The sequence below is a fragment of the Doryrhamphus excisus genome, linkage group LG16, assembly GCF_037039965.1.
Source record: "Doryrhamphus excisus strain RoL-2023G ecotype Guam linkage group LG16, RoL_Dexc_Guam_v1.1, whole genome shotgun sequence".
NCBI lineage: Eukaryota > Metazoa > Chordata > Actinopteri > Syngnathiformes > Syngnathidae > Doryrhamphus > Doryrhamphus excisus.
The window spans coordinates 2,743,585-2,769,935 of record NC_136372.1 but is presented as its reverse complement, the minus strand read 5'-3'; the positions used below and the strand labels follow the sequence as shown (position 1 = coordinate 2,769,935).

General features: G+C 45.9%; 2 protein-coding genes across 6 annotated transcripts; one reads left to right on the top strand and one right to left on the bottom strand.

The window, feature by feature from the left end:
- Positions 1 to 903: 903 nt before the first annotated feature.
- Positions 904 to 3,844, top strand: gosr2 (golgi SNAP receptor complex member 2). The gene is made up of 6 exons (XM_058048691.2): positions 904 to 1,099; positions 1,239 to 1,303; positions 2,193 to 2,301; positions 2,392 to 2,524; positions 2,598 to 2,738; positions 3,220 to 3,844. Exons 1-6 carry the CDS (start codon positions 1,071 to 1,073, stop codon positions 3,379 to 3,381), a joined length of 639 nt encoding a protein of 212 aa, XP_057904674.1. The 5' UTR covers positions 904 to 1,070; the 3' UTR covers positions 3,382 to 3,844.
- Positions 3,845 to 4,080: 236 nt separating this feature from the next.
- On the bottom strand, positions 4,081 to 25,517 carry gpatch8 (G patch domain containing 8). Of its 5 annotated transcripts, XM_078797451.1 has the most exons (11): positions 25,354 to 25,425; positions 22,551 to 22,628; positions 21,866 to 21,907; positions 19,291 to 19,309; positions 16,160 to 16,232; positions 11,712 to 11,753; positions 9,257 to 9,324; positions 9,060 to 9,146; positions 8,840 to 8,983; positions 8,622 to 8,752; positions 4,081 to 8,549 (listed from the first exon to the last, which is right to left on the bottom strand). In XM_078797451.1, exons 7-11 carry the CDS (start codon positions 9,281 to 9,283, stop codon positions 4,745 to 4,747), a joined length of 4,194 nt encoding a protein of 1,397 aa, XP_078653577.1. In that variant the 5' UTR covers positions 9,284 to 9,324; positions 11,712 to 11,753; positions 16,160 to 16,232; positions 19,291 to 19,309; positions 21,866 to 21,907; positions 22,551 to 22,628; positions 25,354 to 25,425; the 3' UTR covers positions 4,081 to 4,744. The 5 variants fall into 5 exon arrangements, with proteins under 5 accessions (XP_078653577.1, XP_057904643.2, XP_057904642.2 ...); XM_058048660.2 differs by lacking the exon at positions 11,712 to 11,753; XM_058048659.2 differs by lacking the exons at positions 11,712 to 11,753; positions 19,291 to 19,309; positions 21,866 to 21,907 and having other exon boundaries at positions 25,354 to 25,517.
- Positions 25,518 to 26,351: the final 834 nt, after the last annotated feature.

Here is a 26,351-nt window from a genome sequence, read left to right as displayed (position 1 = left end):
TCGTTATGCTTCCTTGATAAATGTTTCCTCATCAAGTGCACATTGTTTGACGCTCCTTGAATGCACCATAGTTGCAACCGAAGAGAGAGGAAAGTTCTGGAGTTGAATCTAATCTAATAATTACAATAGCAGTCACACTTATTGCAAATGTTGACATGAAATTGGAGGAGACAAAGCTAACAGGAGAGTTTAGAAGGGGAGAAGTGCGTTTAAAGCCCTCCTGTGCAATTACTTATTCCCTGAGTTTGTAAACAATATATTAGCTAAACAAATATCACTAATCAAATAGCATAAACAACTAAAAAAACAGATATTTGTTAAAATGAACATTAAAGAATGCTAATATGAATCGGATACAGATTCTAGATACAGATTGGTATCAATTCAATCGCTATTTTATCATCAAACCTGAGTTGTGATCTTACCTCAAAGTGAAATCATCAAAGAAGGATTGGCTTCAGGCCTGGAAAAATGGAAGACATCAGGGAAAATGGACCTGGAGGGAATGTTTTTGACACTTAATCTGTGAAAGGAGAGCACCTGTATAGCCTCATTATTATACTAAAGCTAGCCCAAGGATATATGTCACATGAGCATGTCCTGTCTATGAACTTGAAGATTATAGTTTATGATAGCAGACACTTCCTGTTTTAGCAGAAGGAAATGTATTTGGGACAGCTAAGGTATTCATATAAGTATTAAAATAATTTACCTGCCAAGGTGCTTGTATTACATCTCAAAATACATTTAAACTGACAGAAATTTCGACATAAGGCAACAAAACTGTGCTAAATGCGTCTTCTTACATTTTCTCTAATGGCGTCGACAACAATAAAAAAAACTTCACTTCCTGTCAATTTTCCCGCTTTCGCGTGACGTAACAACACTTCCGCTTTTCCACTTCCGTACACAAACGCTCCAGCGCCTGATGACGTGTTGAATTCCTCCTGCACTTCCCTTATGCTAGCTTTGTCGTTAGCTTAGCGGCGCGTTAAATTCGTTTTTAAATAAAATAAACCCAGCGACGACATAAAGATAAATAATAATAGTTTAGCTGGAGACAACCGGACATGGAGACGCTTTACCACCAGACTAATAAGTGAGTATTTAGTACTCTTTAGCTAGCTAGGTAATACCAGAAATGAAAGCGTGTATTGGTTTCATTATGAAATAATACCAAGACAAGGTGGGAAACCTGCTTTAAGTCACATTTGACATGTTTGCCCCGGTTTATTTAGGCAAATCCAGGAGGTGCAGTCGCTAATGGGCAACCTGGAGAGAACAGACCGTCAGTCGGTACACTGTGAGTACTAAGTTTAACGTGTTTACGTGATATTTATACAATACACGCATGAATAAAGCGCACAATGTTCTAAATGCATAGTGCCAGGTGTACGTAATGTTGTGGCCGTGTATTCCTTCCTGTGTCCCATTAAAGGCTAATTAATGTCCATTCTTTGTACACTTCTTGTTATGGCTGAGGAGGGGGTGTTGTCCCCCCCCCCCTTGATTGTTTTGTGTCTGATCAGTGTTTTGGGGGCTTCCAGCTGGTGCCAGAACAGGAAGCAGCTGGGTGTGTATGGGAAGATAATAGTGGGAAGTTGTACATTGACAACACACACGCAACAAAAATACACACCTTGGATGATGTCACCTGAGACTTTAGCTCAGCGAGAAACTGGAAGATTAATTTTTTTTTGTGATTTTTTTATAAGGCCACCACACAAGGAGTACAACTATATGTGATGATAACCCTAGAACTACATCTCAAATGTATTGCCGTGTAGGAAAGGAACATCTGTCATGGCTGCTCAGATCAAAAGTATTGTTCCAGCTTCAGCGGGTGCACCGATGTATCCTATTAAGCTAATTTGTTCCCTCTTTTTGCTAAGCAGTGTGATGATAACCATAGAACTAGATCTAAAATGTAATGCAGCGTCGGAAAGGAACTCATGTCATGGCTGCTCAGTCCAAAAGTATTGGTATAGTATAACTTCAGCGGGTGCACCGATGTATCGTATCCTATTAAGTAGTGTGATGATAACCATAGAACCAGAAATGTAGCACAGCGCTCCAGACGTGTCTGTCTTGGCTAGACATGCTAGTGATAGTCATTTATGTTTACAGCAGCTAGCATCTTTTCCGAAATAGGTGGCGTCGCTAATGTTTTTTTTTTCTCTCCACGTTTGAAGTGTTAGAGAATGAACTCCAAGCTCGAATCGACCAGATCTTCAACCATTTAGAGCGCCTGGAGATCCTGGCCAGCAAGGAGCCGCCCAACCGCCGCCAGAACGCTAAACTGTGAGTCGGGAGTCGTTCGCACGCGGACCTCGCCAAATAATCCCTAAAGATTCTTTTTCCGAGCACTGAAGCTCCACGTCTTCTCCCCAGGCGCGTGGACCAGCTCAAGTACGACGTCCAGCACCTGCGCACCGCCCTCCAAAACTTCCAGCACAGACGCTACACCAGAGAGGCGCAGGAAAGGGAGAGGGAGGAACTCATGAGCAGAACCTTCACCACAAACGTCAGTTTAACGCTCCTCTCTCGTGTTGGGTCAGAGATCCAAAACGTGACCTGATCTCTGGTTGGTGCCGCAGGACGCCGACACGTCCATCCCCATCGACGAGACGTTGCAGCTCAACTCAAACTTGCACAACGCCCACCGCGGCATGGACGACCTGCTGGGCAGCGGCAGCAGCATCCTCAACGGCCTGCGAGATCAGAGGTCCACATTGAAGGTGGGTGTCGCTAAGAAAACATAACGATGTGCCATGTTCAATGCTTTTGGTCGCGGGGTTATGACATCATTAAGCCTTCGATTGGGGTGACCATTCACATTCGCTCTAATCAACTGACAGTGTTGTCAAGCCCCGCCCCGTTGGGTACCCAACCACTGGTACCCCACGTCGGGTGCCAAAAACTGCAAAACAAAGGAACAATGTGCAGTGATGGATTAATAAAAAAAACTTTCCCTGACCTGCTGTCTGGCGTGCATCACAATGGCGGCATTGTTAACGTGTCTCGGCAAAGACGGGGTGAGTCCTTGTTTCCAGGGAGGAGATCGTCTTCCTGGTTTTGCTCCAGGGTTCCCCCTCCTTATCAGGGTGCGTCCTCGTCATCGCTTGTCAGGCCATGAGAAAGTCATCTGGATGACCTTTAGAGGATAAATACGTTAAAAAAAAAAACTAAACGATTGCGTCTCCTCTGGTTTCCTCCCAGGGAACCCATAAGAAGATGCTGGACGTGGCCAACATGCTGGGTCTGTCCAATACGGTGATGAGACTCATAGAACGGAGAGCCACTCAGGATAAGTTCATCATGATCGGAGGAATGCTGCTCACGTGCGTCGTCATGTTCGTGGTCGTTCGATATCTGAGCTGAACAGCATCACACACACACACACACACACACACACACACACACGAGATAAAATACTTTTTTTATTAAAAATGTGTTTTCAGTTCTTGGTGCACCTTCATGACAGTATTTGACCATGTGAAGCTTTATTTTGCTACAGACTTTTTTCCAAACCACTTTTATGTGCTTGGGGGAGGTAACGGAGTCATGAACCTTTGAAGTGTAAGATCTTTAAAAAAAAAAAACTGCTTCATGTTCTTTATTCCGTCAATAACACTCCCAAGTATGAACCTCGGCAGTGAAATGGTTGGACCTAACAATACACGCTTGGTTAAGATTTTGAGGTATTCCAGCAGTGATTAAATGACATGAAAATATAACAATTGTAATTGTGCAGTACATTGTCCTCATTTACAGTTGGGTCTAGTCTCACTATGTGAGTGATTTAATTGTTAAATAAAACTTGGTATTTCCTTGACTGATTGTGTTTTTTGCATACAATGTAATTAATTAATCCAATATAATGTTACTGTACTTGGGTTTACTTTGGGTGTGCTGGTGCTTGGACTCACCCCGTCAAAGCTACAATGGCGCCGCCTAGTGTCAAATCATGGGATAGTTGACTCGAGCGATGCTCCTTCAAATCCCCAGCCCCCCCCCGTCCTCCCCTCCCAGACCCATCAGGCGGGTGAAACATCTGTAACAATGACAACCTCCACAATGTTAAGGTTAATCTACAGCATTTTTATTATTTACAAAAAATTACACAAAAAAAAAAAACACCCACCTTCTTGGAAAATAATTTAAAAACAGAAAAAACAATTATTGCAGTATACTACAATCTTAAACGATGCAAAACGCATCATCTTTGAAGGATTCAGTGCAATTCATTCAGTTGTCCCCCCCTGTGGGAACGTGAGCAAAAAAAAAAAAAATCCTCGCCTCTTTTAGCTAATTAGAATTAAAAAAAAAAAAAGTGAATGAATGCCTTAACGACCCGGACGCTGAAGTGTTCACATGAATATTTGTACAAGTTACTGCATTAGAAATAAATGACGTGATATAGAGCAAGTAGTCATATTAGAATAATATAGGAAATATTCTGTCCCTATTATGTACTGTATAACCAGAGGAGGTGCAGCTCCTGTTTTTTTTAAATCCTTCTGTAATCATTTTCTTTATGGCTTCGGCCATTTTGTTTGTCATCGGCTGCACCAATGAGCAAATCGTATGTCATAAAGTGTGAAAAAGAAAAAGTCCAGTGGTCAAAAGGAAACAAAATGGATCCTGTTTGCGTACCCCGTGAAAAAAAAACACCCACAAGTGTGCGGTGTCTGGAGAGGATACGTGTTGACTAAAACACCCGTCAGACGGTTCCCCGATGCGTTCAGGAGCCGTGGTTAGGTGGGTGCTGGAGGTCCTGCCCTGAGAAGATTGGGTGGAGGAGGGGGTGGAGCTGAAGCGCCGCCGCCGCAGCCGCGGCCTGCGAGGGCCTGGGCGTGAAGAGCGTGGGGTAGAGGGCGGCGTGGGGTACGTGATGCAGGGCAAGGGGGGTGTGGTGGAGCGCCGAGGCTGGGATGATGTGAATGGGCTGACCGGATAGGAACGCGGTCGGGTGGGCGGGGATGAGCCCGGCGTGTCCCAAAGAGTGTCCGAGCGAGTGTCCGAGGGTGTGGCCTAAGGGAGACAAGGAGATGGGGGTGAGGTGGTGCTGGGGGATGTGGTGCACCTGGGCGAGCTGCGCGTGGGCGGGGTGCGGGTGGTGCGCGGGGTGGATGCCCATGGCGGCGGCGGTGGCGGCGTGGTGCTGCAGGAGGGCGTGCTGCACCGTGGCGATGGACGTCCCGGACGCCACGGACACGGCGGGCTGCTGGATGTGGATCTGCTGCAGGGCGGGCGGCGGCGGGGCCGGGGTCAGGTTGGCGGCGGCGGCCACGGCGGCGACCGCGGCGGAGGGGAAGGTCTTCACCTGCTTGGCCAGCAGCTGCTGCTGGATGTGCTGCTGCGCCGCCTGCTGCAGCTTGCTGTACTTCTCCATCTCCTCCGGCGTGAAGGTGATGGGCTGACTCTCCAGGGGAGCCAGGCCGTCCTCCTCCGCCTCCATGCCTTCTTCCTCCAGGCTCTGCGGTGCGTAGACGGGGTACCCGTGCATGGGCGGCTGCTGGTCGGGCATTAGGGACTCCATCATAGGGTCCTGTGAGGGGTCCTGCGCCGAGTCCACTTGATACTGAGGCACCATCATGGAAGACTCCTGATCAAACAGCAGGTGGGGTTCTTGGACCACCTGACCTTCTGTCGTCATCTCCTCTTGGACCGCTGCCGTCTGAGGGGTCTCCTCCACTTTCTGCACCGGCGGAGCTGGAGGGGGCGGCGGGGGAGGGAACTCCCTAATGGGCTCCACCAGGATAACTTCTCCATCGGCATCGGAGCTCTTCCCTGGTCCCGACTTGTCGCCCTCTTCGGGTCTGGTCAGGGGGATGATTGGCGTTTTCTTCCCTGCTTGAAGTTTTCCGAAAAGCGGCAGTATGCTTTTGTTTCCGATCGCTGGAGGAAGTTTGGGACCAAAGTACCCCTGCGGAGGATCCTTGATCTTTAATCCGGATTTGGTTCCTGTGACAGGATCGTCTGAATTCTTTTTTGCCTGAATCTTCTCCAGGAGCTGTCGCGCCGTCAGGGAGTTCTTGTGCTCCCCCGCGTCGCGGGACCCGCCCAGCCTCTGCGCCAGCGAGCCGCCGACGCTGCGGTTAAGGCCCCGCGAGTTGGAGCGCGGCGACTGAGATCGGTAGATGCGGGAGCGGTTAAAGTCCCTGCGGTTGGTCTCGCTGCCCCCTCGGCTTCGGTTGCCGCGCCGGTGTGGGGAGGCTTTGGTGGAGCTGGACGAGCGGCTGGCCGAGCTGCGGCTGCGGCTGTAGCTGCGGCGCCATGACCTGGCGCTGGTGCTGCGGCTCCAGCTGCTGGAGCTGCGGGAGGTGCTGCGGTGGTGCCGCCGGTGCCTCTTCCTGCGGCTGTAGCTGCGCGACCGTGAGCGGGAATCGTCGGAGGACGACGACGAATACTGGCGCCGCCTCGACCGCCTGTGCCCTCGGCTGTCCCGCCTCTCGTATTCAGAGTCGGAGGAGCGCTTGGAGCGCCTCCGCCTGCGCCCCTCGTTGCTGTAGTCGCTGTAGCTGTCTGAGTAGCTGCGACTTCTGTGGCTGTAGGCGCTGCTGCCTGCCGAGGAGCGCTCGGAGCTGCTGGAGTAAGAGCGACTCTGGGAAGTTTTACCGCGATGGTGGCGGCGACGGCTGCTGCCGCGTCTCGACGAGCGGCTGCAGGAGCGCCGCGATTCCTCGCTATGGTGGCGCCGCTCCTCACGAGGACTCGACCGATGATGACGCGAGCGCTGGGTGGCGGAGCCCCCTTCCTCCTCGCTCTCGCTGCTGGGAGGTCTTGCCGGTCCGGGGCTCTTCTGGGCGGAGGTGGAACAGGAAGTGCTTTGGGATGCAGCCGAATCGGTTTTTAGCCGCTTGCTGCCGCCGTGTTCCTCGGAGGAAGTGACTTTGTCTTGGCATTTTCCCTTCCCGCCTTCCTCCGCTTCCGACTTGCTGGGCTGATCCTTAACGCCGCGCTTCCTCTTGCCCGCTTCACACGGAACTCCACACGGAGGCTGCACAGAGGAGGCATCTGACGTATCTTCAGACTTTTTGGTTTTCTCCTTCTCATCATCTGCTGCCTCTTCTTGATCAGCCGCCTTGTTTTTGCTCTTCTTCTTTTTGTGCTTTTTCTTCTTCTTGGGCATGTCTTGCGTGGCCTCGGCGTCGCCGTCGCCGTCTTCTGCCGCCAATTTGTCCTTCGCTTTGCGCTTCAAATGCTTTGTCGATTTCTTGTGCTTCTTCTTTTTCTTTTTCTTCTTGGCACTGCTGCTCGCCGCCGCCGCCGCCGCCTTTTGATCGTCGCCTTCCGATGGGCCGCCCTCGGCTTTCACCGCAACTTCATCGTTGTCGCCACCGACCTCGGATTTAGCGACCGGCTCCACTTTTGCCGCCGTGGCGTCCTTCTCCGGTTCCTTGTCAGGCTGCTCGCAGGTCTTTAGAGGCTTTGCCGCTTTTCCGGCACGCGGGCCTTTGTTGCGAGACAACTTGAAGTCAAAGTAGAGCGGGTTGCAGCTGTAAGACAGCGAGGGTTGTGCTTTGGTGAACTCCAGAAGCTCGGAGGGCCACTGCAGGGTGGTGGTCTCGTCTTTGCTCAACACGGGGAAGAAGGGACCTGTCGGGATTTTAGGTCCCGAGTTGGAGTCCGTCGGCTCCTGTGGGGTTTCGGCTTTCTCTGGAGGAGAAGCTGGAACATCAGGAGTTGTCTCTACTGCACATGACGCCATGTCCTCATCCTTCACTTTGGGAGACGGAGGAGTCTGCTGAGGAGGATCAGGGGTTGCAGTGGGGGTTCCATCATCTTCCTCATCGTTACACTCTAGAACATTGGGCTCCGTCTGCTGAGAGCCATCTTCAATCTTCTCCTCCTGCAAGTCATCCTCCTCACCGTCGTCTTTACTCTGACCCTGGTCTGATGCCTTCATGAAGAGCAGGAACTGGAAATGGGGTTTTACTCGACAGTGGGCTGGAGGCATGTAGTGGTAGTACTGAGGTTCCTGACCCGTGTGTCCCTCCTCCTTCTTCATCATCATTTTCAGCTTGTTCAAGGTGGACGCCAAGGAGCTTCCATCGTTCTGTGGCGGCAGCTGTGGCGCTGCTTCTTCTTCCGTCACGAGCGCACATGTTGGCTCTGCTCCTTCGATTCCACGCGATCCACCTTTGGGACTGTCGCCGTCGCAGATGGATGCTTCATTTTGTGCCGCAGCCTTTTCTCCCTCCTGGACCTCCTCCTCTCCCTCAATAGCCTCCTCGCCATGATCAGTGAACACTGCCGCAGCCGTCTCCAGCTTCACCGGAGCTTTCTTGGCAAACGAGAAGGAGACGCTGACTTTGGAGGAAGCGCTAGCTGTCGGGGAAGAGCATTTGTTCCTGCCCAGAGAGAAGCTGAACGTCCGGGTCGGCTTCGGGGAGGCTTTGTAACGTTTATCCGGGACAGAGACCTCGACGGGGATCTCGGGCAAGGCAACGGCGCTCTCCGGGGCGATGGTGTCGCCGTCTTCGGCTTTCTCTCCATCCACAACCACCGTGGTTGTTTTGAACATGGGGCCACTTCCTGGAGTTCTGAAACACACGCCATTAAGAAAGTTAAACACAGCCAGCAGAGGGCGCCAGAACAACGATTACGATGCTCACCGGTCCTGCTGCTTCCTCTGCTCAGCCAGCTCGTGCAGACGACGCAGCATCTTCTCTTGCTTCTTCCCACCTTTCCGGGAACGTGATGACACATTCCGTGCAAACTCTCGCTGCTTCAGCTCCTTCAGCCTCTGTGTTCGGATACAAGAGAACAAATGAAACGTCAATATCTCACCTGAGAAGAGCAGCCATGCTTTAAGATGGTCGCCAAGTGGTACCTGCTTGTGAGCGTGGTCGTAGGAGTTGATGTGGTTGTCAAACTCCTGGTGTTTGGTGTATTGTTTGTCACACAGCTCGCAGTAGAAGTTAGCCCTCAGGTCTTCCAGAGCTTTAGCAATAGCTTTCTCCTTTTCCATCTGGTCCTATTGTACGTGGACCACAAAAAGTGGGATCAAGGTCTAATCATGACCAGTTTCCAAGTGGGAGGCAAGGACTTACTTTGTATTTTTGCCGCAGTTCTTCGGTCTCCTCTTTCTCCACTTCGAGGACTCGTCTTTTCTCTGTGGCGTCCTCTGCATAGTCCATCTAAAAAACAAACAAACATGGAGATCAAATGATTCAAATTGTACAGATCATATTAATCACCATTTTTATAACATAGTTACATAACATAGTTAACATAGTTACACATTTACCTCCATCTCCATTCGTCCCATCCCCATGACATCATATTTAAGAATGATTGGCACGGGGTCCGTGCGTCCTGGAGGAAAAAGAGACAGAGAGACGACAGTTGAGTTGTTTTCGTACGGGCGACGGAAGGCCAGCTCGGAGACAGCCTGCTTTTAGAGAGCATAGGGTGCCGGGGGTTAGAGAAGTTTGCCTTTAAAGTGCAGATAGACCAGAAAGCTACAGTGAAACCAAATAGCAGCCATTCTCACAGCTTACTGTGGTGTTTTTTTTTTTTGTTGTTTTTTTTTTAACACACATTTTGCTACACAAATGCAGTCAATTTTAAGTGTCAAGTGCTGGAACGGCAATGAGGACAACAAACCCTCCCAGTGTTTCCTGCGGCCTATTGCATCGCCGCTTTCCAATTGTGTTAAGGTCGCCTGGTCTTGCATGGCCAGAGTTTTACAAATGCGCTCCTTTCCCCATCCGGAATCCGGACAGAAATCTAACGCTATGTGACATAAGCTGTGAAAAGAGCTAAAACCAGAAAGGAAAGTAACGGTAGATAAAACAAACAACCAAAAGAATAAAAACATATAGACAGAAATCAAAACTACTTTGGAAGGTTGAGACATAACTGCTTAATCCACTCATAATCAGCCAAACAAAGCAGAGAGAAAGACATACTGTAGTAAAAAAAATAAAAAAAAATAAAAAACAAGACAAGCAATGAACTACAGCAGAGTGACGTCACAGGCCAAGGTATCGCCATGGTGACAGTGCAAGGGATGGGGATACTTACCTGCGAAAATATGAGGATAAGGGACAGGGGTGTGGGGGCAGACAGAGATAGACAGGGAATCTCAGAAAAAAGAAAAATCATCTAAAATAATAATTTGGACCAGTCTATGTTGCTCCTCTTACCATCCAGATACAACAACCAAATATGACTGATTATCATTTCTGTTTGGTTTCAGCTTTTTTTTCCTCCTTTTCTCCTCACATATATGTGTGGTTGCAGTGAATCACATTGACATGTATCCCATTGGGCATATGACATCGCCGCTAAGTACGTGCCAGTTTTTGGAGCGAGGGGTCATTATGAATGCACCAATCTCGACAGAGCATTCTTATCTTCCCGCAGGAAGCTAAGAGCATAAGTTCCTCTATTTGCTTCCTTTTTAGTAATTGAGTCATCACAGCCCAATGACATTCAATTCTGAGATCACAAATGCGTGGGCATTGGAACATCATCGTGGCCTGCCCGGACTCTCAGTCCCACTGCAGTGTCTTTTCAGCTTGTACCGGACCTTTTGGTTGAATTTTGCCACTTTACCACTGCACAGTAGCGGGGGGGAGAATGAGGGTCTCTCTGCAGCAAAGTGGAGACTGCGGGGTGTAATACCACAACTTGCAGAACGTTAAAAAGTTATCGTAAAAGTCAAGTTGGTACTGTGCAATGGAAAAGGGGGGTTTGTTAACTGAACTCTGTATACAGTAATCCCTCGTTTATCACTGTTTGCCGTCGCATAAAGAACCTGTTTATGATCTTCAAAATATGTTTAACATCATTAGAGCCATCAAAACATGAAATATAGTCACCTTGACAAGCCATTTAAAACAGCTGACCTTGTCGGGGAGCAGAATCGATGACAGGAAGTGATGTCAGGGGTTGAGCCTTGGCTTGTTGTGGGCTATTGTTCCAATAGTAACGTGTTATTATTATTATTGCATCTGTTGTGAGGTAATTTAGTCTGGCGCTCGTCTCACTGAACAATTACTGACACCTAGTGACCAAAGTCAAATACTACACTCACAAGTTCAATGGCGGTCTTAAAAACGGCTCGCACTAGGTGTGTATTGCTTGAGACTGCTTAATTTGGACAACAAAAATAATATTTTTTTTACTAATAATAGGCCATATTTAACTACAAAACAGTACTCAATTCATTTTTTTGAAAAACCGTGATGTCGCGAGGGACGACTGTACCGTTGTTGGGGTGCGCAAATCAGTCCACTGCAGTGGTGCGTCTGAGGGGGAGTCACAAGCCAGGCCAGGCCCAGAATTAAAAGATTCATGAACAAATTGCATCCCAAAAACCTATCACCAAATCTTCACACACACAGTGACAATACTTCCACATTACCCATCCCAGTGGAGGGGAAGGGAGGGGAGGAGGAAAGGGACCAGACAACAACAATGTGCATCTAAATCACAAGGTGTGAATCACAAGGTTTAAAAAAAAAAAAAACTGAAAACAAAGAAAATGACAATGTTCTAAGAGTAATACGTAATGCATGATAATATATATATACAAGCAGCAGAATGAGGACTAATACGGAGAGAATTGAAAAGCCTATGTAGCATTGGTGCTGTGATGACAGGAGAAACAAAACAAAAATGGGAGAAAAACAAACAAAACAAAACAAAAAAAATCAAAAATAAACAATTCAATTGGGGGATAAAATAACATTTACCACTAAGTTTACCATCAGCACAACATGGGCAGGATCAAATGGCTGTAAAAAAGAAACACCAATTGGTTAAGCAGGAAGATTGAGACACATAGAGAAGGGAGGGCGGGGTTGGGTGTGTGTGTGTGTGTGTGTGTGTGTAGTTGTGAGGTTTGGGGGGAGGAGGGCGGAGTGCGGGGGGAAGGCATTACCTGAGCGGGGTGTCAGTGTGTCAGCGCCCCGCCCCCTTCAGCCACCCCACCCCACCCCACATCCCTTCACACACAGCTATGTGCTTATAGGTTCCCTCTCACCACCCTCTCAAAAACCACTGGTCCCAGTGCCCTGTCGTTGCTCATCTCACTCCCTCAACCAGAATAAGCCCCGAAAGATACACCCCCCCTTTGCCGATATAGTAAGTATATGCTGCTACACTATATGGACACAAGTATTAGGACACACTTCTTCAATTAGTGGGCGGGCTTAATGCAGTCACTACTAAATCTTCATTGGAGCAGGACAATTATTGGCGTCCAACCTGGTGGGATGCACTAGATCAGTGTTTTTCAACCTTTTTTGAGCCACGCCATGTTTTTTTTACTTTGGAAAAATTTTGCGGCGCACACCAATAACCAACATCTTTCAGTTTCCTGATTATGGACTCGCCACAGCAGATCCTTTTGATCCGCATACTAATTTAACCAACAACATTACAAAATGTCAACACTACCGCTCACGTGCATCTATGAGAGGAACGAGGCAATCGGCTACGTGTTGTCACACGGACGAATATTACATTGCTCTGCCAGTCTTTACACTGACATAATATTTGCAGAAAATTATTAATACATGTTAATTAAAAAAAAGTGATATTGAATAATTCCTCACGGCACACCTGACTATTTCTCACGACAGTTGTTGAAAATCACTGCACTAGATGACAAATGCACAAAAGTCCCCATAGTCACTCCAAAATCTTCACATACGCGTAGAGTGGTGGCAAAAGGATATTGTTGTTACTTATAGTCCATATAGTGTCAAGCAATAATTTCAAACCCCGTCTGATCATTTTCCGAGAGGCTTTTCTGGGTGAGGAATGACTTTATGTACACGGTAGCATACTAACCAATGGTGCCAATTCAGCTGAAATGGGACAGATATTTTGTTGGGGTAAAAAAAAATAAAAAAAAGGTAAAATAATGGACAACCACCACCTTCCCCCTTTGAGGCTTGTGAGCCAAGTTATTTCCTGACTAGCTTCCAGCCAGCAAGCTTGTCTTTAGGATGCATAGGAACAACCCCCCCTGTATGGTGAACACGTGACACACAAATGTACCTTCTGCCAGACTTTAAGCAGTGCTTGGCTTGTGTCGTGTAGTGTAGTGCGTACACTTTTTACAGTGCTGGTGTGCGACACCTCATTCCTCCACCGCGGGTGTACTGACACTGCTTAAAGCCCAGGGGGGAGTGCGACAGTTGGAGCCAGGCAACAGTGCACCTCCGGGACAAGCATGCGGTGCAAGGATGGGAGGGGTGGGTCGGTGGGTGCAAAGAAAAAAAAGGGGGTGGGAGTGTGTAACCGTGGCGACAGTGACTCTCAGGGTGTAAGGGCGGGGTGGTGAGGTTTTCCCTGTAAGCTGACACTATGGCCCGGTCAGTTACGGACATTCACACACACACACACACACACACACACACATACATACACATATATAATATATATATTTATATATATCTCAGCCCAACAGAACAAGCACACACACATCCAAAGTGTCACAGGTTTTTCTTGTAAAGGTTGAAACAGGCAAACAAGCAGAGAGGGGAAGTTGCTCTACCCTGCAAGCCATTCAAAGTCTGAGCCGTGTGGTTACAGCCAATCAGATACCCGACAGCAGCCACGGAAACTCTAAGAGGGGTTGAGGAGGGGAGGGGGGGCGACGTGGACGACCTAGTGATAAAGATTCTAAAAAGGTACGTGGCGGAATCACGGCTTCTTACATCTACCTTGATTCAAGCAATTTGTTGTTCTTAGGTTTAAATTCAGAGGCGGATTGAAATAAAAGGTTTAGTGATTATGAAGCAGAGACAAGGAAGCTGACAGAGGCCATTACATTAGCCTATAGTATACTGCAAAAAAAAGGAGGGGGGGGTTACACTGAGGTGAACTGCCGAGTAGGAGAAAGAAAACACACGCACGCACACAGACACGCATACGCATACAGAAAGGATCCAACAAACCTTACCTAAAAAGGGGCAAAAAAGGGACAAAAGAAGAATAAGAACAGTCAATACAGTGAGAAACTTAAAAAGGGGACATAATGCTTTTCACTTCAAAATTCAAGGAGGAGGATTAAAATGATTGCCCTTCAACAAGACTGTGTTGCGAATGAATTCCCAAGCATGTGTGCGACTGTGTGTACATTTAACAAACACCGCATTGTACAACTGGACGCACTTTGCTGCAGAGCCACCTGCAAACAAAGCTGGACGCTTACGTAACCCGCAACCATCGGCGCTAACTTGGCCCAACATCCTTATCGCCTTCGATAGAACGCGGATGCTGCTTCTCAAGTACACGCCACCCAATCAAAACCTCACGCACTTCAGCCCGACTTGTGAGTTGACACACTGAGTGACGTTTTGACAACAAATAGGGGCGGGTGCCAACACCAGCAGCCGTCAGACTTTATTAATAACAGCAATAATAACTGCAATGTACGCCTATCGCCTTATTGGTCAGGCATCATCTGGTCAATGTGAAGCCATATTCCAATTTCCAAACAGTTACGTTACTCCATGCAGTAACCGCATATTAACAAACATCCTATTCCAATGGCAAGAAGACACAAAACACTTGTAATTAGTCGCTGCATCAGGGGTGTGCAAAGTGCAGCCTGGGGGGCCACTACAGAGTACAGCTCATTCTGTTATCGGCACATGACATATTCTACAAACAAAATTAAACACCGCCCGTTTTGGAACTTTACACAGAAAGAAAAAACTAGGTCAGATCGCCCTAGTTTTCATATGATTTGGGTTTCGCTCGATTCTTATAAAATATTGCGTGTTTGTTTGTTTCTTACGGCTTTTTTCCTGGTTATGGAGTCGCTTTGGCACATCTTGTGGTGTTAAGTTGTGGATGCACAATTGATCTGACGCTTGCATTTTTGATTAATCGAGTCATCAGTTCGGCCGCAAACGGACCAAATCAATATGAACCAAATGCTAACAGTTTGTGGTTTGGTCTGCAACAAAAATGTCCGTCATAGTTTTTCAAAATCAAAATTTGACATGCCGCAAAGAAGATATTTACAACGTTAAATCAAAAACTGATTATCGAATACCAAAATAGTTGGATAAATTATTAAGTGTATGGTTTATAGGTTGTATGGTCAGATTCATTAGATTCCTGTGGGCAAAGGTGCTTTTTTTGAATGTCTTAACAAAAAACGAGGTGCCACATTACTGCAAATGGCCCCTAAAACGAAAATGGCCGTTGATCTGTGCATCTTACATTTTAAGTAGTTAAAGTCCCCTCTTCTCTGCCTGAATAATAATAGTAGCAAAGAATAATAATAACAAAAACAAGTTCAAGATGCTTTTACGGCGCTTAATGAATTCAAATGCGACAGCTTTTACAGTGGCCACGCAGATTCTTCATCCGACACCCACACCATCCAGATACCACTCATTAATATAAGCAGCGTGACTTGCCGTCATGATAATTTTGCATGATTGTTATTGCCGGGTTAAGCACGGGGCACTTGAGCGAGATAGGCGTTACAAAAGCAGGACTGAGTACATATAAACGCAAAGTGAACCACAGTATCAAAGTCAATGGTTAGGTTAAAAGAAAAAGGATGAAAAAAAGTGATTGTCACTGGAAAGAAGTGAAGACTGGCAACATGCTAGGGTTCTACAACCCTGAGTTTGAAGCCCGAGTACAATGCGGAGCCGTTGGTGTCTTGGCATACTGCATAATATAATATACAATAGTGGACATGAATGTTTGGACCTACTGTGGCCCATTGTGACTAAAAGAGAGGAAACACAACCTGGTGAACTCGGTCTGGTTTGGCTACCAAGAATATTTTTGTTTACAAACTATGCTGGAGAGAGTACAGGGAAACCAATATTGAAGGGTCATTCATAGTAATACATGTCTAATCAGGGACTTTGCATAAAACATAGAGGCAACAAACAACCTGTACATGAACCAAGTATGAACTTCACTCCATGGGAACGCACTTTAACTGAAAGCAAATGCACCACAAACATTTTCCCCCTGCGTAACGTTTGACAGAAATCAGCATGACAGCAACAGAAGTGAGGTTGAGACAGACAAAGTATAGAATGGGGGGGGGGACCCTGTAAATGTGAGTGAAGTCAAATAGAGGTGAACTGGCGAGAGCCACCAGCCGTTTCATTAGGAGTAAAGATGTAAAGATGTGCGTGGAAGAGCGAGCGCTTACCCTGCATGGTTTTGCCAAGGCCCTGCCCCAACTTCCATCCATGTTTCTGAAGCAGCCGGTGCCCGATGTTGTCCTAGCAGACAGGAGAAAGGAGACAAACCAGAAATATTCCAATAATAAGAGGAGCTTTTCCCCCCCGCGGATCACGGGTCACATAAAAAAAAATTAAAATAAAAAAAAAGCATTCAGCTCACACTATCATCATCAGCACAACCACCACCACCACCACCACCACCATTGTCATCATTAGCATCATCCATGTCAACTACAGAGTGTACACATCAGTGTCTTTCAGCACGAGTTGGGAAGGGGGGGGGTGAAAGGGGTGGGAAGACTGGGGGGGGGACGCAAGGTTTTCTACTAAGATGAGTAAATGAGGCTATGTGTAGGCTGCAAACTACAACAAATGCTCAAGTAGGACTGACTAGTAGCCATTGAAGGAAATGGCATTGGGAAAAACTGTCAATATTGTCTGGGAGGTTAGGAAGGGGGAAAAAGGAGGTAGGGCAATATATGCATCACCACACGCACTCTCTCACACACACACACACACACACATACATACACAAATATATATATATACACATATATATGAACCACTACAGAGCAAGATCTTAGTAAACAAAGAAAAAGTGACACAGAACAAGTATGGAAATCTTGCATTAACAAAATGACGACCAGAAACTCCAAGCTTGCTGTGATTCTGAGGGGTGGGTGGGGGTGTGGGGGAGCACCATGAGACGTATGTAGCTGACACATATAAAAATTCAAATGAAAAAAAAGAGGAAGAGAGACAGGGGGCGGAGGCTAGCGGGCCTTGGATTACCATTACAAGGCCCAAGGCGGACAGAATGTGCACGTGTGAAGGGAATTTGTGCAGGCGACAGGAGGGGGAAAACATTGTGTGCATGTAGCAGCCCCCCCCGTTGGATGGACTAGAAATAGGAAATAGCTGCTGTGCATGGTCTTTCACACTGCCTGCATCGCCGGGCTGTTTGGCAACACATTTGTCTTTTAACTACGTCATATTTTTATTACACTTTGACCTCAAACCGGGCCAAGAATGCGATCCTCCACCAACATGCATTAAATCCTCCCAGCTTCCAAGGCCATCCCAGTTGCTCAACTGCAGCGTATGAGGAATCTACTGGAAGGAAGGAATTTCCTAAAAAGGCACTTCATTAATCTACACTCAGCTTTACATTTTCGGTGCTTATAAACTTTGTTAAACATAGGAAGTGAGCTCCGCTTTTTTACGCTTTTACTTTGAAAGCATGTTCGAAATGAACAGAACCGACACCATTTAATCATTAAAGTGGATGAACTGGAGCACCGCCTCTATTAAAAGGAGTAGAAGCCACTTTTAACTTGGCTAAACTGTTATGTTCACCAACATAAAAGGTTAATTTCGCATTCAAACGTTATACATGATATAATATATACTGTACATCAAATAGGCTAACTGCCTTACAGTGTAAAAGCTCTGGATTGTTGTTGACTAACACTCAAAAGAGGCACAGACGTTGGGAAAAAAAAAAAAAAAATCAAAAGACAGGAGTGGATAAACGTGCACAGCAGCAATTCCTTCAACACTCCGGGGGGGGGGGGGCATAATATGCAAGTCTCCTGAGATTGTTATGTCACTAGTATGGGTCAGCAAAGAGAAAAATGAAATACATCAAAACATTAAGTGAAATGCAAGACTGTCCCAACACTACACACTACAGTACAACATCAAGCACAAAATCAACATGAGACAATGAGATTTCTGAATAAGCGGTGTTTTGTTTTTTCTATTGTGATTATAACTACTCCAGGCTTGACTAACATTCACCACAGTGCTGCATTCTACCAAAATAACAAACCATACAAACCAAACATGAAGGATATTTATAATCACAAAAGGAGACTGACATCATGAGAAAAAAAAAATAAAAAAGGTGAAAAGGGGGGTGGGTTGAAACAAAAACAAAACAAAAACGGCATGCAGCTTTTTGTTAAAATTCTTTTTTAACAAAAAGCGTCCGTGTTAGTAGCACACTGCGAATGGCGCACATACACAACAGAGAGGCGGGAGTGTTGGGAGGGAGGAGGTTGTTAGCAAAACTCCAAGTGTTAGTCTCAGGTGGATCAGGCACACAGAAGGTGGTGATGGCTCAACAGGGCCCGTTTGGTGCTTTATTGTACTTTAGAGGAGAGGTCAGATGGACAAGGGGGCAGTACAGAGCAGGCTGAGCCATGGCGAGGGGGGATCGGGGGGAGGTTTAGGGTGGTGGAAAGACAACTGGGCCTGGATGGGTTAGTGCATGTAAAGGTGGGGAGGGGAAGTCCTGCAGCACGCACGGCATCTCCGCCGACATGGTCCTCATTCAATGCCAACAAGTTTTCGTTCCTGCAAAAATGTGGCTTCTGGGATGGACACTACTGGCTGAACTGTGCCACTTCCTGTTTTCAACCTGGTATTGTCTTTACACTGAAAACCACATCCTGGTACAGCAATATATATTAAGTAAATACCGTGTATGACACGTTCCTGCCTGGCAGTCCTTCAACATGTCCAAAAGATACACAGGATGCAGGGGATGTGTGGACCGTGGAGCATCATCCCCGTCCTCCATCTTTGTGTGGTCGGCCAACTTGATTGTATGGAGGGAAACGCTGCAGTTTGCTGCAGGGAACATCTCCCCTCCCACTGTCCTTTACTGCGGCATTATGCTACAATATCGCCGCGATTGATTTGGGGCATAGCTTAGGCCCCGGAGCAAAATGTTTAATAAAAAGCTCCCAGAGCGACTGGCCTGATTAAAAGATAACGCTCCGACTCCACAGTTCCCTCCACCTGGGGCCTGACGATGAAATGTGATCAGATGTGCTCTAGCAAACCCTGTTTGTTATTTACGTGTGAAAACAAATTAAAACAGGAAGGGCTGGTTCGTCGAGCCACAAGCTGCAAAAGGCTAAAGAAATTTGGGTCTGGCGGGCAGAGATGATGTGCCGGCTGCATGTCGGAGCAAACAGATGAGTGCACCAAAAGAAAAAGACAGACAGACGGACGGACGGACGGACGGATGAAAGCAAAGACGGCGAGTCCAACAGCAGTGCAAGTGGAGTGAAGGCATTTCCATACGAACCTGGCTTTAAAATACTGGGCTGTCAAAAAAACAGTCACACGTGACACAACGTAAGAAACCAGCCAAACGCTTTCTTTCAACTGCAATTCTGCTAGCTTCTCTACTGCTTTTTTTTTTTAAGTAATATCTGCTTCTCTCTGCTTTAAAAAAAACAATACTGTATACAAACACAAAAGGTAGGCATGTCAAAAAAAGTAAAAAATAAACCCACCAACGGACTGTTAATACAGGAGAAAAGAAAAGCAGAAAATGTTATCCAAACAAGAGAGCTCTACAAACCGGGGTAGGTTTTGGAAAAGTGTGCACTGTGCAGTTATCGGCACAGCGCGTTTGCAAAGTTATGGCCGAGGGGGGTGTAGGGGGGGGGGGGGGAGTGATATGCAGGGGATCCCACCAAGAGACCTGAGAGTATTCATGTGTCTTGTCTGCGCAGTCAATGCTAATTTTAAAAACACATGCAACTGTCCCGTCAGCGTGCAAGAAAGCGGTCACAAGAACCGATCCGAGCATTGGTGCGTTCAGCATTTATATACACTCGCGGGACACAATATTAGGTACACCTGCAAACGCACCAAGGCAAGCGCTGTATGGCATTTGCACCCAATGTTGTGTGTCTTGTGCCCCATTAAATGTCTTTTTCGGGTTTGCTCTGCGGCTCCCTTTCGTTTCTGCGAATTCCTCGCAAGCCTCACCTGCTGCCGGTGTGAGCGAATGGAAAATATTTCAGCGTCAAGACTTCCTGCTGCTGGAGAACAGGCGCCGACGCTCCAGATTTTAAATGGAGATTTGAATGGAGCAAGAGATACAAGACAACATGGTGCTCGGTGTGATGTTATCTGACGTGGATACTTACCTCGTTATTCCGATGAGCCAATTCTTCAAAGGGGGACGTGTATTAACGGTTTCGAGTTGGGTAAAATCACTTAAGGGAGGCAGGTGAAGAGAGATGTCAGCTATAATGAAATAGGAAGATTTAAAAGTGTTTGTTTTGCGCTAAAATCAGTGATAGAGGGTCTGTGCATGTATCTGCGTCGCTCTTTGTTCGGTGGAGGGCGTACACGTCATGTGCATTCTCCGGCTCTGAGGGTGCCCGCTGCATATCGCTCTGAGGCGGGGTAGGGGGCATGATTGAGGGAGGGGAGTCGGGTTTAGGAGAGTAAGGAGAGGAAAGTTGTGGCGCGGACAGGAAGTCGTACTGTTTTGCTACCACACATGCAATGCATAATCAATGTTAGAGCCCAAAAGAGAGAAGGGGCGGAAAGACAAGAATTAAAAGATCCCAGTCAAGAACCACAGACCTCTAGTTGCCTATACAACAAAGAGGCCCGGGGGGGAGGGGCTCCGAGAGACCGGGCTGAACCATTCGCTGGCAGTGTGTGTCGAATGAATGATCCAGATCATTTTGTCAGACTATAGAACACGTGTCGTTTGTGATGAACCGTGTGATGCCGCAGCTCGGCTCTCGGGTGCCCCCCCCCCCGCCTTCATAAATAATAGCGCAGGAGTAGGAGTACAGTACACTCAAGCTCGGTAAGCAAGCCACCTCTCACCCGCCTTTTTGTTTCTACCTCTCCAGCACCCACGCACGAGTGGATGACTACCTCTGTGAGAGAAGTAGCAGGTCACACAGATGAGCCATTTTATTTTTACACTTTGGTTGGATTATCTCCTTTGGATTATTTTCCATCTACATAATTAATAGGGGCTTTATTTTACATGTCCAAGACATCATATAATTGAGTTATACAGTAGATCCCCACAAATTCAGTTTTTTCCTCTGCAGAAATCCTATCCTACTCAGGCACGTAAACAATACTGCAAGTAACAAAACTAGTACAATTGCACTGTACTGTTTCGCTTTGAAAAAAACGAGTGCCCATAAACCCACCCTACACTCGTCTGTGCATGTATTATTGAGTGTGACTGTTAAATAACCCGCCATGGGGCTAAAGAAAGTTGTGAGTGACAGTAATTTAATACAGAAGCTAATAAACACTATTGAAAAAATAGTCATTTATAATTATTTGGCATTGTTTTCTTTAATGTCTAAGTAGTCAATTTTGGAACGAATAAATCACAAAAACCAAAGTGCCAATCACGTAAAGCGGGGATCTACTGTATTCCTGTAACCTATTTTCTGCCATTTCTTTCTTTTCCATTGGCGATTTTATGTGAGGAAGGGCTTGGGCCTGCTCACCATGACGGCTTCAGCGACCATTTAAGAGAGAAGGGGGGGCGGGGGGGGCGGAGAAAATGGGGAAGACAATAAGAGGGAGAGAGAGATAGAGAGACGCCTGCACTATTATCCATGTGCCTCTTCAGCAGAAAAAAAAAAATGCAGTCCCAGTTGCACAAGCACCATGCCAGCACAGAATGACAGAGGGTACTGTACACCGAATCACTGTGTAGTAGGGAGGGAGCGAGACAGAAAGACAGAGAGATTACAGCTTTCAGAGTTGAACAGAGCAAGAGAGAGAAAGAGAGAGAGAGCTAGAGAGAGACAAAAAACAGTCAAGAGAAGCGTTACAAGGACCCTAGAGACAGGAGTAAGAAAGCAGAGCGTGCAAATACAAACCGGGTCATTGCTGCTTAGCTAATAGGGGGGGTGGCCAATTCGCTGCGGGAGAGAAATGTCGAACACCCCAAGTTGTGTACAATAAGATATACTGTCCTATAAACACAAACAAATTCTAAGCTACATACATACATACACACAAAACAGTCGCTCAAAACACAAAAAATAGCCATTCGCGTCATCATCTAAATGTACGCTCTGTTGTCGGGGGAGTGGAAGAAGCACTGCTACTAAATTACCATAAATTAAAATATTAAAATATCATCCAGCGATCCAAGGTCAAATTTGCAATCATTCACTAAAGAAAATTATATATATACACATATACATATATATAAAAAAGCCTAATCAATAACAGTGCTTTATCCACTCCATATATTCTGTATCAGCTCATCTGATAAAAAGCTAACAATCATATTGTGTCAACTAAAGGATGCTAGCTAGCATGTATGTTATCTTTAAATGTCACACAGGAAATGGATGTCAGGACAGGACAGGGGAAGGGGGGCTTGACGGGGGGGTCATTAAATGGACATGACATGAGTCTTTCTATAGGTTACGTGGTCAAAGAGAACTCTTAATAGTCGAAAAAATAAATCATGGTGTTTTAATTTTTTCCTGCCTGGACCAATCATCCACTCTCACAGCTGGTCCAATGGTGCAGGGTGACGGGATGCGGCCTTACCGATTCGATGGGCTTGTCCAAGGACGCCTGCTCCACCTCCACTTGGCCATCTTCGTACTGGTCAAAGTGATTCCCGCCCTAGGTGACAGACATTTATATTCATCTTTGAGGGTTATTTCATCACTGGCGGGAATCCGTATCCGTCTCTACTCGGAACTATTATTCAAAAACGCGGTTGCCGCATTCATTGACACAGTTGAAACTGTGCATCGCCAATAAATAGCATGTCCACAGATCCTGTTATTCTGCATTAGGAAAAAACTTCAGAGGAAAACAAAGCATGAGTTATGGGGCTGGCTAACTCCTAAAAGGGAGTGTTTGTACAGCAGACAGATGGCTTCCTTTCTCTGGCTGACAGAGGACAGGCGAAGGTTGTGTCTTGTCAAGCCTGCTGACCTTCATGCACGCAGAAAAGAAACAAAAAAGAGCCCGCAAATAGTCCGCCGTTCACTTTACTTCACAGCAACAAAACACGTTATTTCACCACCTATGTGGGCACGTTTATTCTTGCACCAATATTTTTACATTTAGTCAACAGACTTTTTATGCATCAACGCAAAAGGCATACTCTATCCTGGTATAGTAAGTGTAAACGGTTAAAAAAATATTCTAAAAAAACTCCATAGGGCCCGAAACTACCATTCTATGTGGGTAACAACAACAACTCTGTTATTTACAAAGTGCCCATAAGGCATGCTGGGTATTCCGGTGGCAACTCCAAAATGATGAGCCAATTTTCTTACAAATCAGCACACTACTGCACAAAATTAAACCAACACTCATAATGCAGTAACTCCATGTTCTGCTGTTAAAGAAGGTTTACAAACACGATACTGTTTTGCATCATGGCTAATTATGCAAATGACAATGGTGGCATCTAGCATACCAAACACCACAGATTAATTGCAGACCTGTGGGACTGTGACATGAACAACTCGTGCCCCCCGGAATGCCCCCCACGGAATGCGGTTTTGCTGGGATAAGCTGTAAAACCACAATGAGGTTATCTGATGCTACACTGGCTGTCATTAATTCAGATTAAACAGAACCCTGCATCAGCATTAGTGAAGGCCGGAGGTGGGGGGGATTATGATAAAGGCTGCTGCCGGGGGGGGAAGAGCGACTCCGCATCAATTGCTTTCCCATTGAGACCCCCCCCCTCACAATGTGACTGTGTGTAGCAGCGCAGCGCCGTTCCAACCGCAACTGACTTTAAAGTCTATACTAGTTAGCTGCCTCGACGGGCTGCAGAAAGCATTGGTATAGATATGTGTTCTAATTCAGGGGCTGCAGACTTGTTAAATGGGTCGCTTCGGCTTTCAAGCAATGTCCCCCTAACCTAAAATAATGTCTCCGTGCGATCCGACAGCTCCACTAAGATGCCTGCTAAAAGCACAATGTGAGCCAATAAACCGTGCATGCTTCACTGTCAGTCCGGTCGTGCTGGCGCTGTCACTACATCCAGGGGACACTTCCGGCAGCATGCGGCTCAGAAGCAAGGGGGGGGGGCGGCTTCACTCCATGGAGAACCTGTCCGGATTCTGACAGCGTGAATGGCTTTGCGCAAACAGAGCACCACTGTGCAGAGCCGGAGCTGCCCTAAACAGATTCATTCAGGCTCAACGCAATGCAATGCAGCTCTCGCATAAACACTACAAGCAGGCACCCATGGGAATGAATAGTGGGGGTAAAAAAAAAAAAAGACAGGCAGTGTTAGCAAATTAACCAATTCTGAATCCTTAGCCAGCTAGTTAAACAGGTTTACGGAGCGGAATGCAACAAGTCCACATCATTTTGTAGCAAAACATGTTCAATCAAAACATTGTTTTAGGTGCAACAAAGCGACTTGCTCAAATTATTGTTAAAAGTTGAGAAAAGGGAATAAATAAAATGAATTGTCCAGCTGTTTAAATATAATGCCTACATTGTTAAAGCCAAAAAATCAAGTTAAAACAAAAAACATGCGAATAATTAAGAATATATTAACACAGTGAGTAACAATGACTGTTAATAAAGTACCAATTTGTGCAATGAACTAAATGCTCTTTTATTGGGTGTGGTCTCAAAGCATAGATAACAGCAAGCTTCTCAAACGCAGGTCGTCATAACGGTGAAATGTCTTATATAATGTACGTTTTAAAATAGCACCATTAGTAAATGTACAGTATTAGGACCGGTACACAAAAGGCAAAACATTAGCAAGTGTCGCTAAATTCACTGCAATTACGTGTCTGGAAGACTGCATCGCTGTGTACATGTTTATTAAGCATTTACGTTTTAACTTGCGTCAACTAATTAAATATTTGAACAAACCACAGAGTTGGTTAATCGACAATGTCTGAGGAATAACACATTTTTTAGGAAAATGTCACTTGTCATCGCATGCTAATGCTCAGTTAGCCTTACGTGTTAGCAACATGGTAGTTAGCTAGCTACCTAGCCGTACCTCCGTTAGCATATGTCGATAAATAAGCACTTCTCAAGGTCATTAATCAGCAAATTTGGAGTTAAATATCTAGTGTGTCGCTGCGTTGTCCGCGGCGGTGATGTTGTATTATCAAACAAGCGACGACGCGTAACAGAAACCGAGATAAATATTGATTTAGAACATCGTAAGGGGAAGTCAAATTCAGAAGCGCCGCAGTGCGTTAGCCGCTAATGCTAACCAGCATCGATGCAGAAAATGCAAGGTGTACAGCGGTAAGAATGACTCGGCTGCAACTGACGTGTTTTCTTCGCGCGTGTCCCCAAACATTCAAATAAACGTCCCGACGAATGGCGAACGGCGTGACTCGCATTTTACCTGGAAATCACGCTCTTCGTTGAACCTCGAAAATCTGTCGGCCATTTTGCTGAAGACAGCAGCTTCTCTATTGCTGGCCGTGTGTGTGTGTCCTCCGGCGGACGCGCACCGCTGTGATGCGCACTCGGCAGACGGATTAGCTTGCCAATTAGCATCTCTCTGGCTAACAAGTTAGCTTCCACTAATACTGAAACCATTGTATGTTGACATAAAGCGTTAATCAAAATCCAAAAACAATAAAACAACACATTAAGGTGTATTTTGTAAAGAAAAAAATGAAAACTTGAATTCAGAACACAAACTTTTATCACGTTAATATGCAGAGTAAAATTATGGAAGGCACTAAGAAATGTGTACAGTGCATATTATGTTTGCAATGTATAATTGATTCATTATTGTTTAATTAAAACAACAGTACTTGATATCATTTATCCTGAATTCATGATGGTAATATTATGATTAAAAATTCAACTTCTTCCTACTTCTTTTTCGGACATATATTTGCATTGCATTGTGCAAGTGTAAACATGTGGTGTACTTTAATGTAACTTTGTTAGCTTTTATAAATATTATATCAAACAGGCAAAATCTAACTGTGGCACACGTACTATAAAAGTGTGGTCAACACGTAGTCTCCTTAGATAACTGCTTTTATGTCTCCATCTAGTGGTAGCTTTTGAATATTGTCCCCCATGTTAGTAAAATTAATTGTATTAAACTTTTCTTTATATAATCAGTGGCATTAAATGGTTCAACATTGAAGAACTGCTGACTGCAAATACGTAACAACACTACCTACATCATATTTTAAAAGGGCCTGGGAAAGACAAAGACATTTTTAAAGCATCTTTAATTTAATTTTGAACATTAGGCGTAATGATAACATTTTAAAACCAAAAGAAATAGGCATTTATTATTATGTTGTTTATGTTTATAAACTGTTTCAACCTCATTTCCGCATTTCAGCTCAAAAGGAACCGAGCTAACGATAATGTAAA

Excerpts from the sequence above, each read along its gene's own strand:
- gpatch8 (XM_058048659.2), bottom strand. The coding sequence starts at position 25,398 with ATGGCCGACAGATTTTCGAGGTTCAACGAAGAGCGTGATTTCCAG. Across the intron at positions 22,629-25,353 it reads ACGAAGAGCGTGATTTCCAG|GGCGGGAATCACTTTGACCA; the intron begins GTAAAATGCGAG and ends TCTGTCACCTAG. Across the intron at positions 9,325-16,159 it reads CCTTGGCAAAACCATGCAGG|GACGCACGGACCCCGTGCCA; the intron begins GTAAGCGCTCGC and ends TTTTTCCTCCAG.
- gosr2 (XM_058048691.2), top strand. The coding sequence starts at position 1,071 with ATGGAGACGCTTTACCACCAGACTAATAA. Across the intron at positions 2,525-2,597 it reads GCAGAACCTTCACCACAAAC|GACGCCGACACGTCCATCCC; the intron begins GTCAGTTTAACG and ends TTGGTGCCGCAG. Across the intron at positions 2,739-3,219 it reads ATCAGAGGTCCACATTGAAG|GGAACCCATAAGAAGATGCT; the intron begins GTGGGTGTCGCT and ends GTTTCCTCCCAG.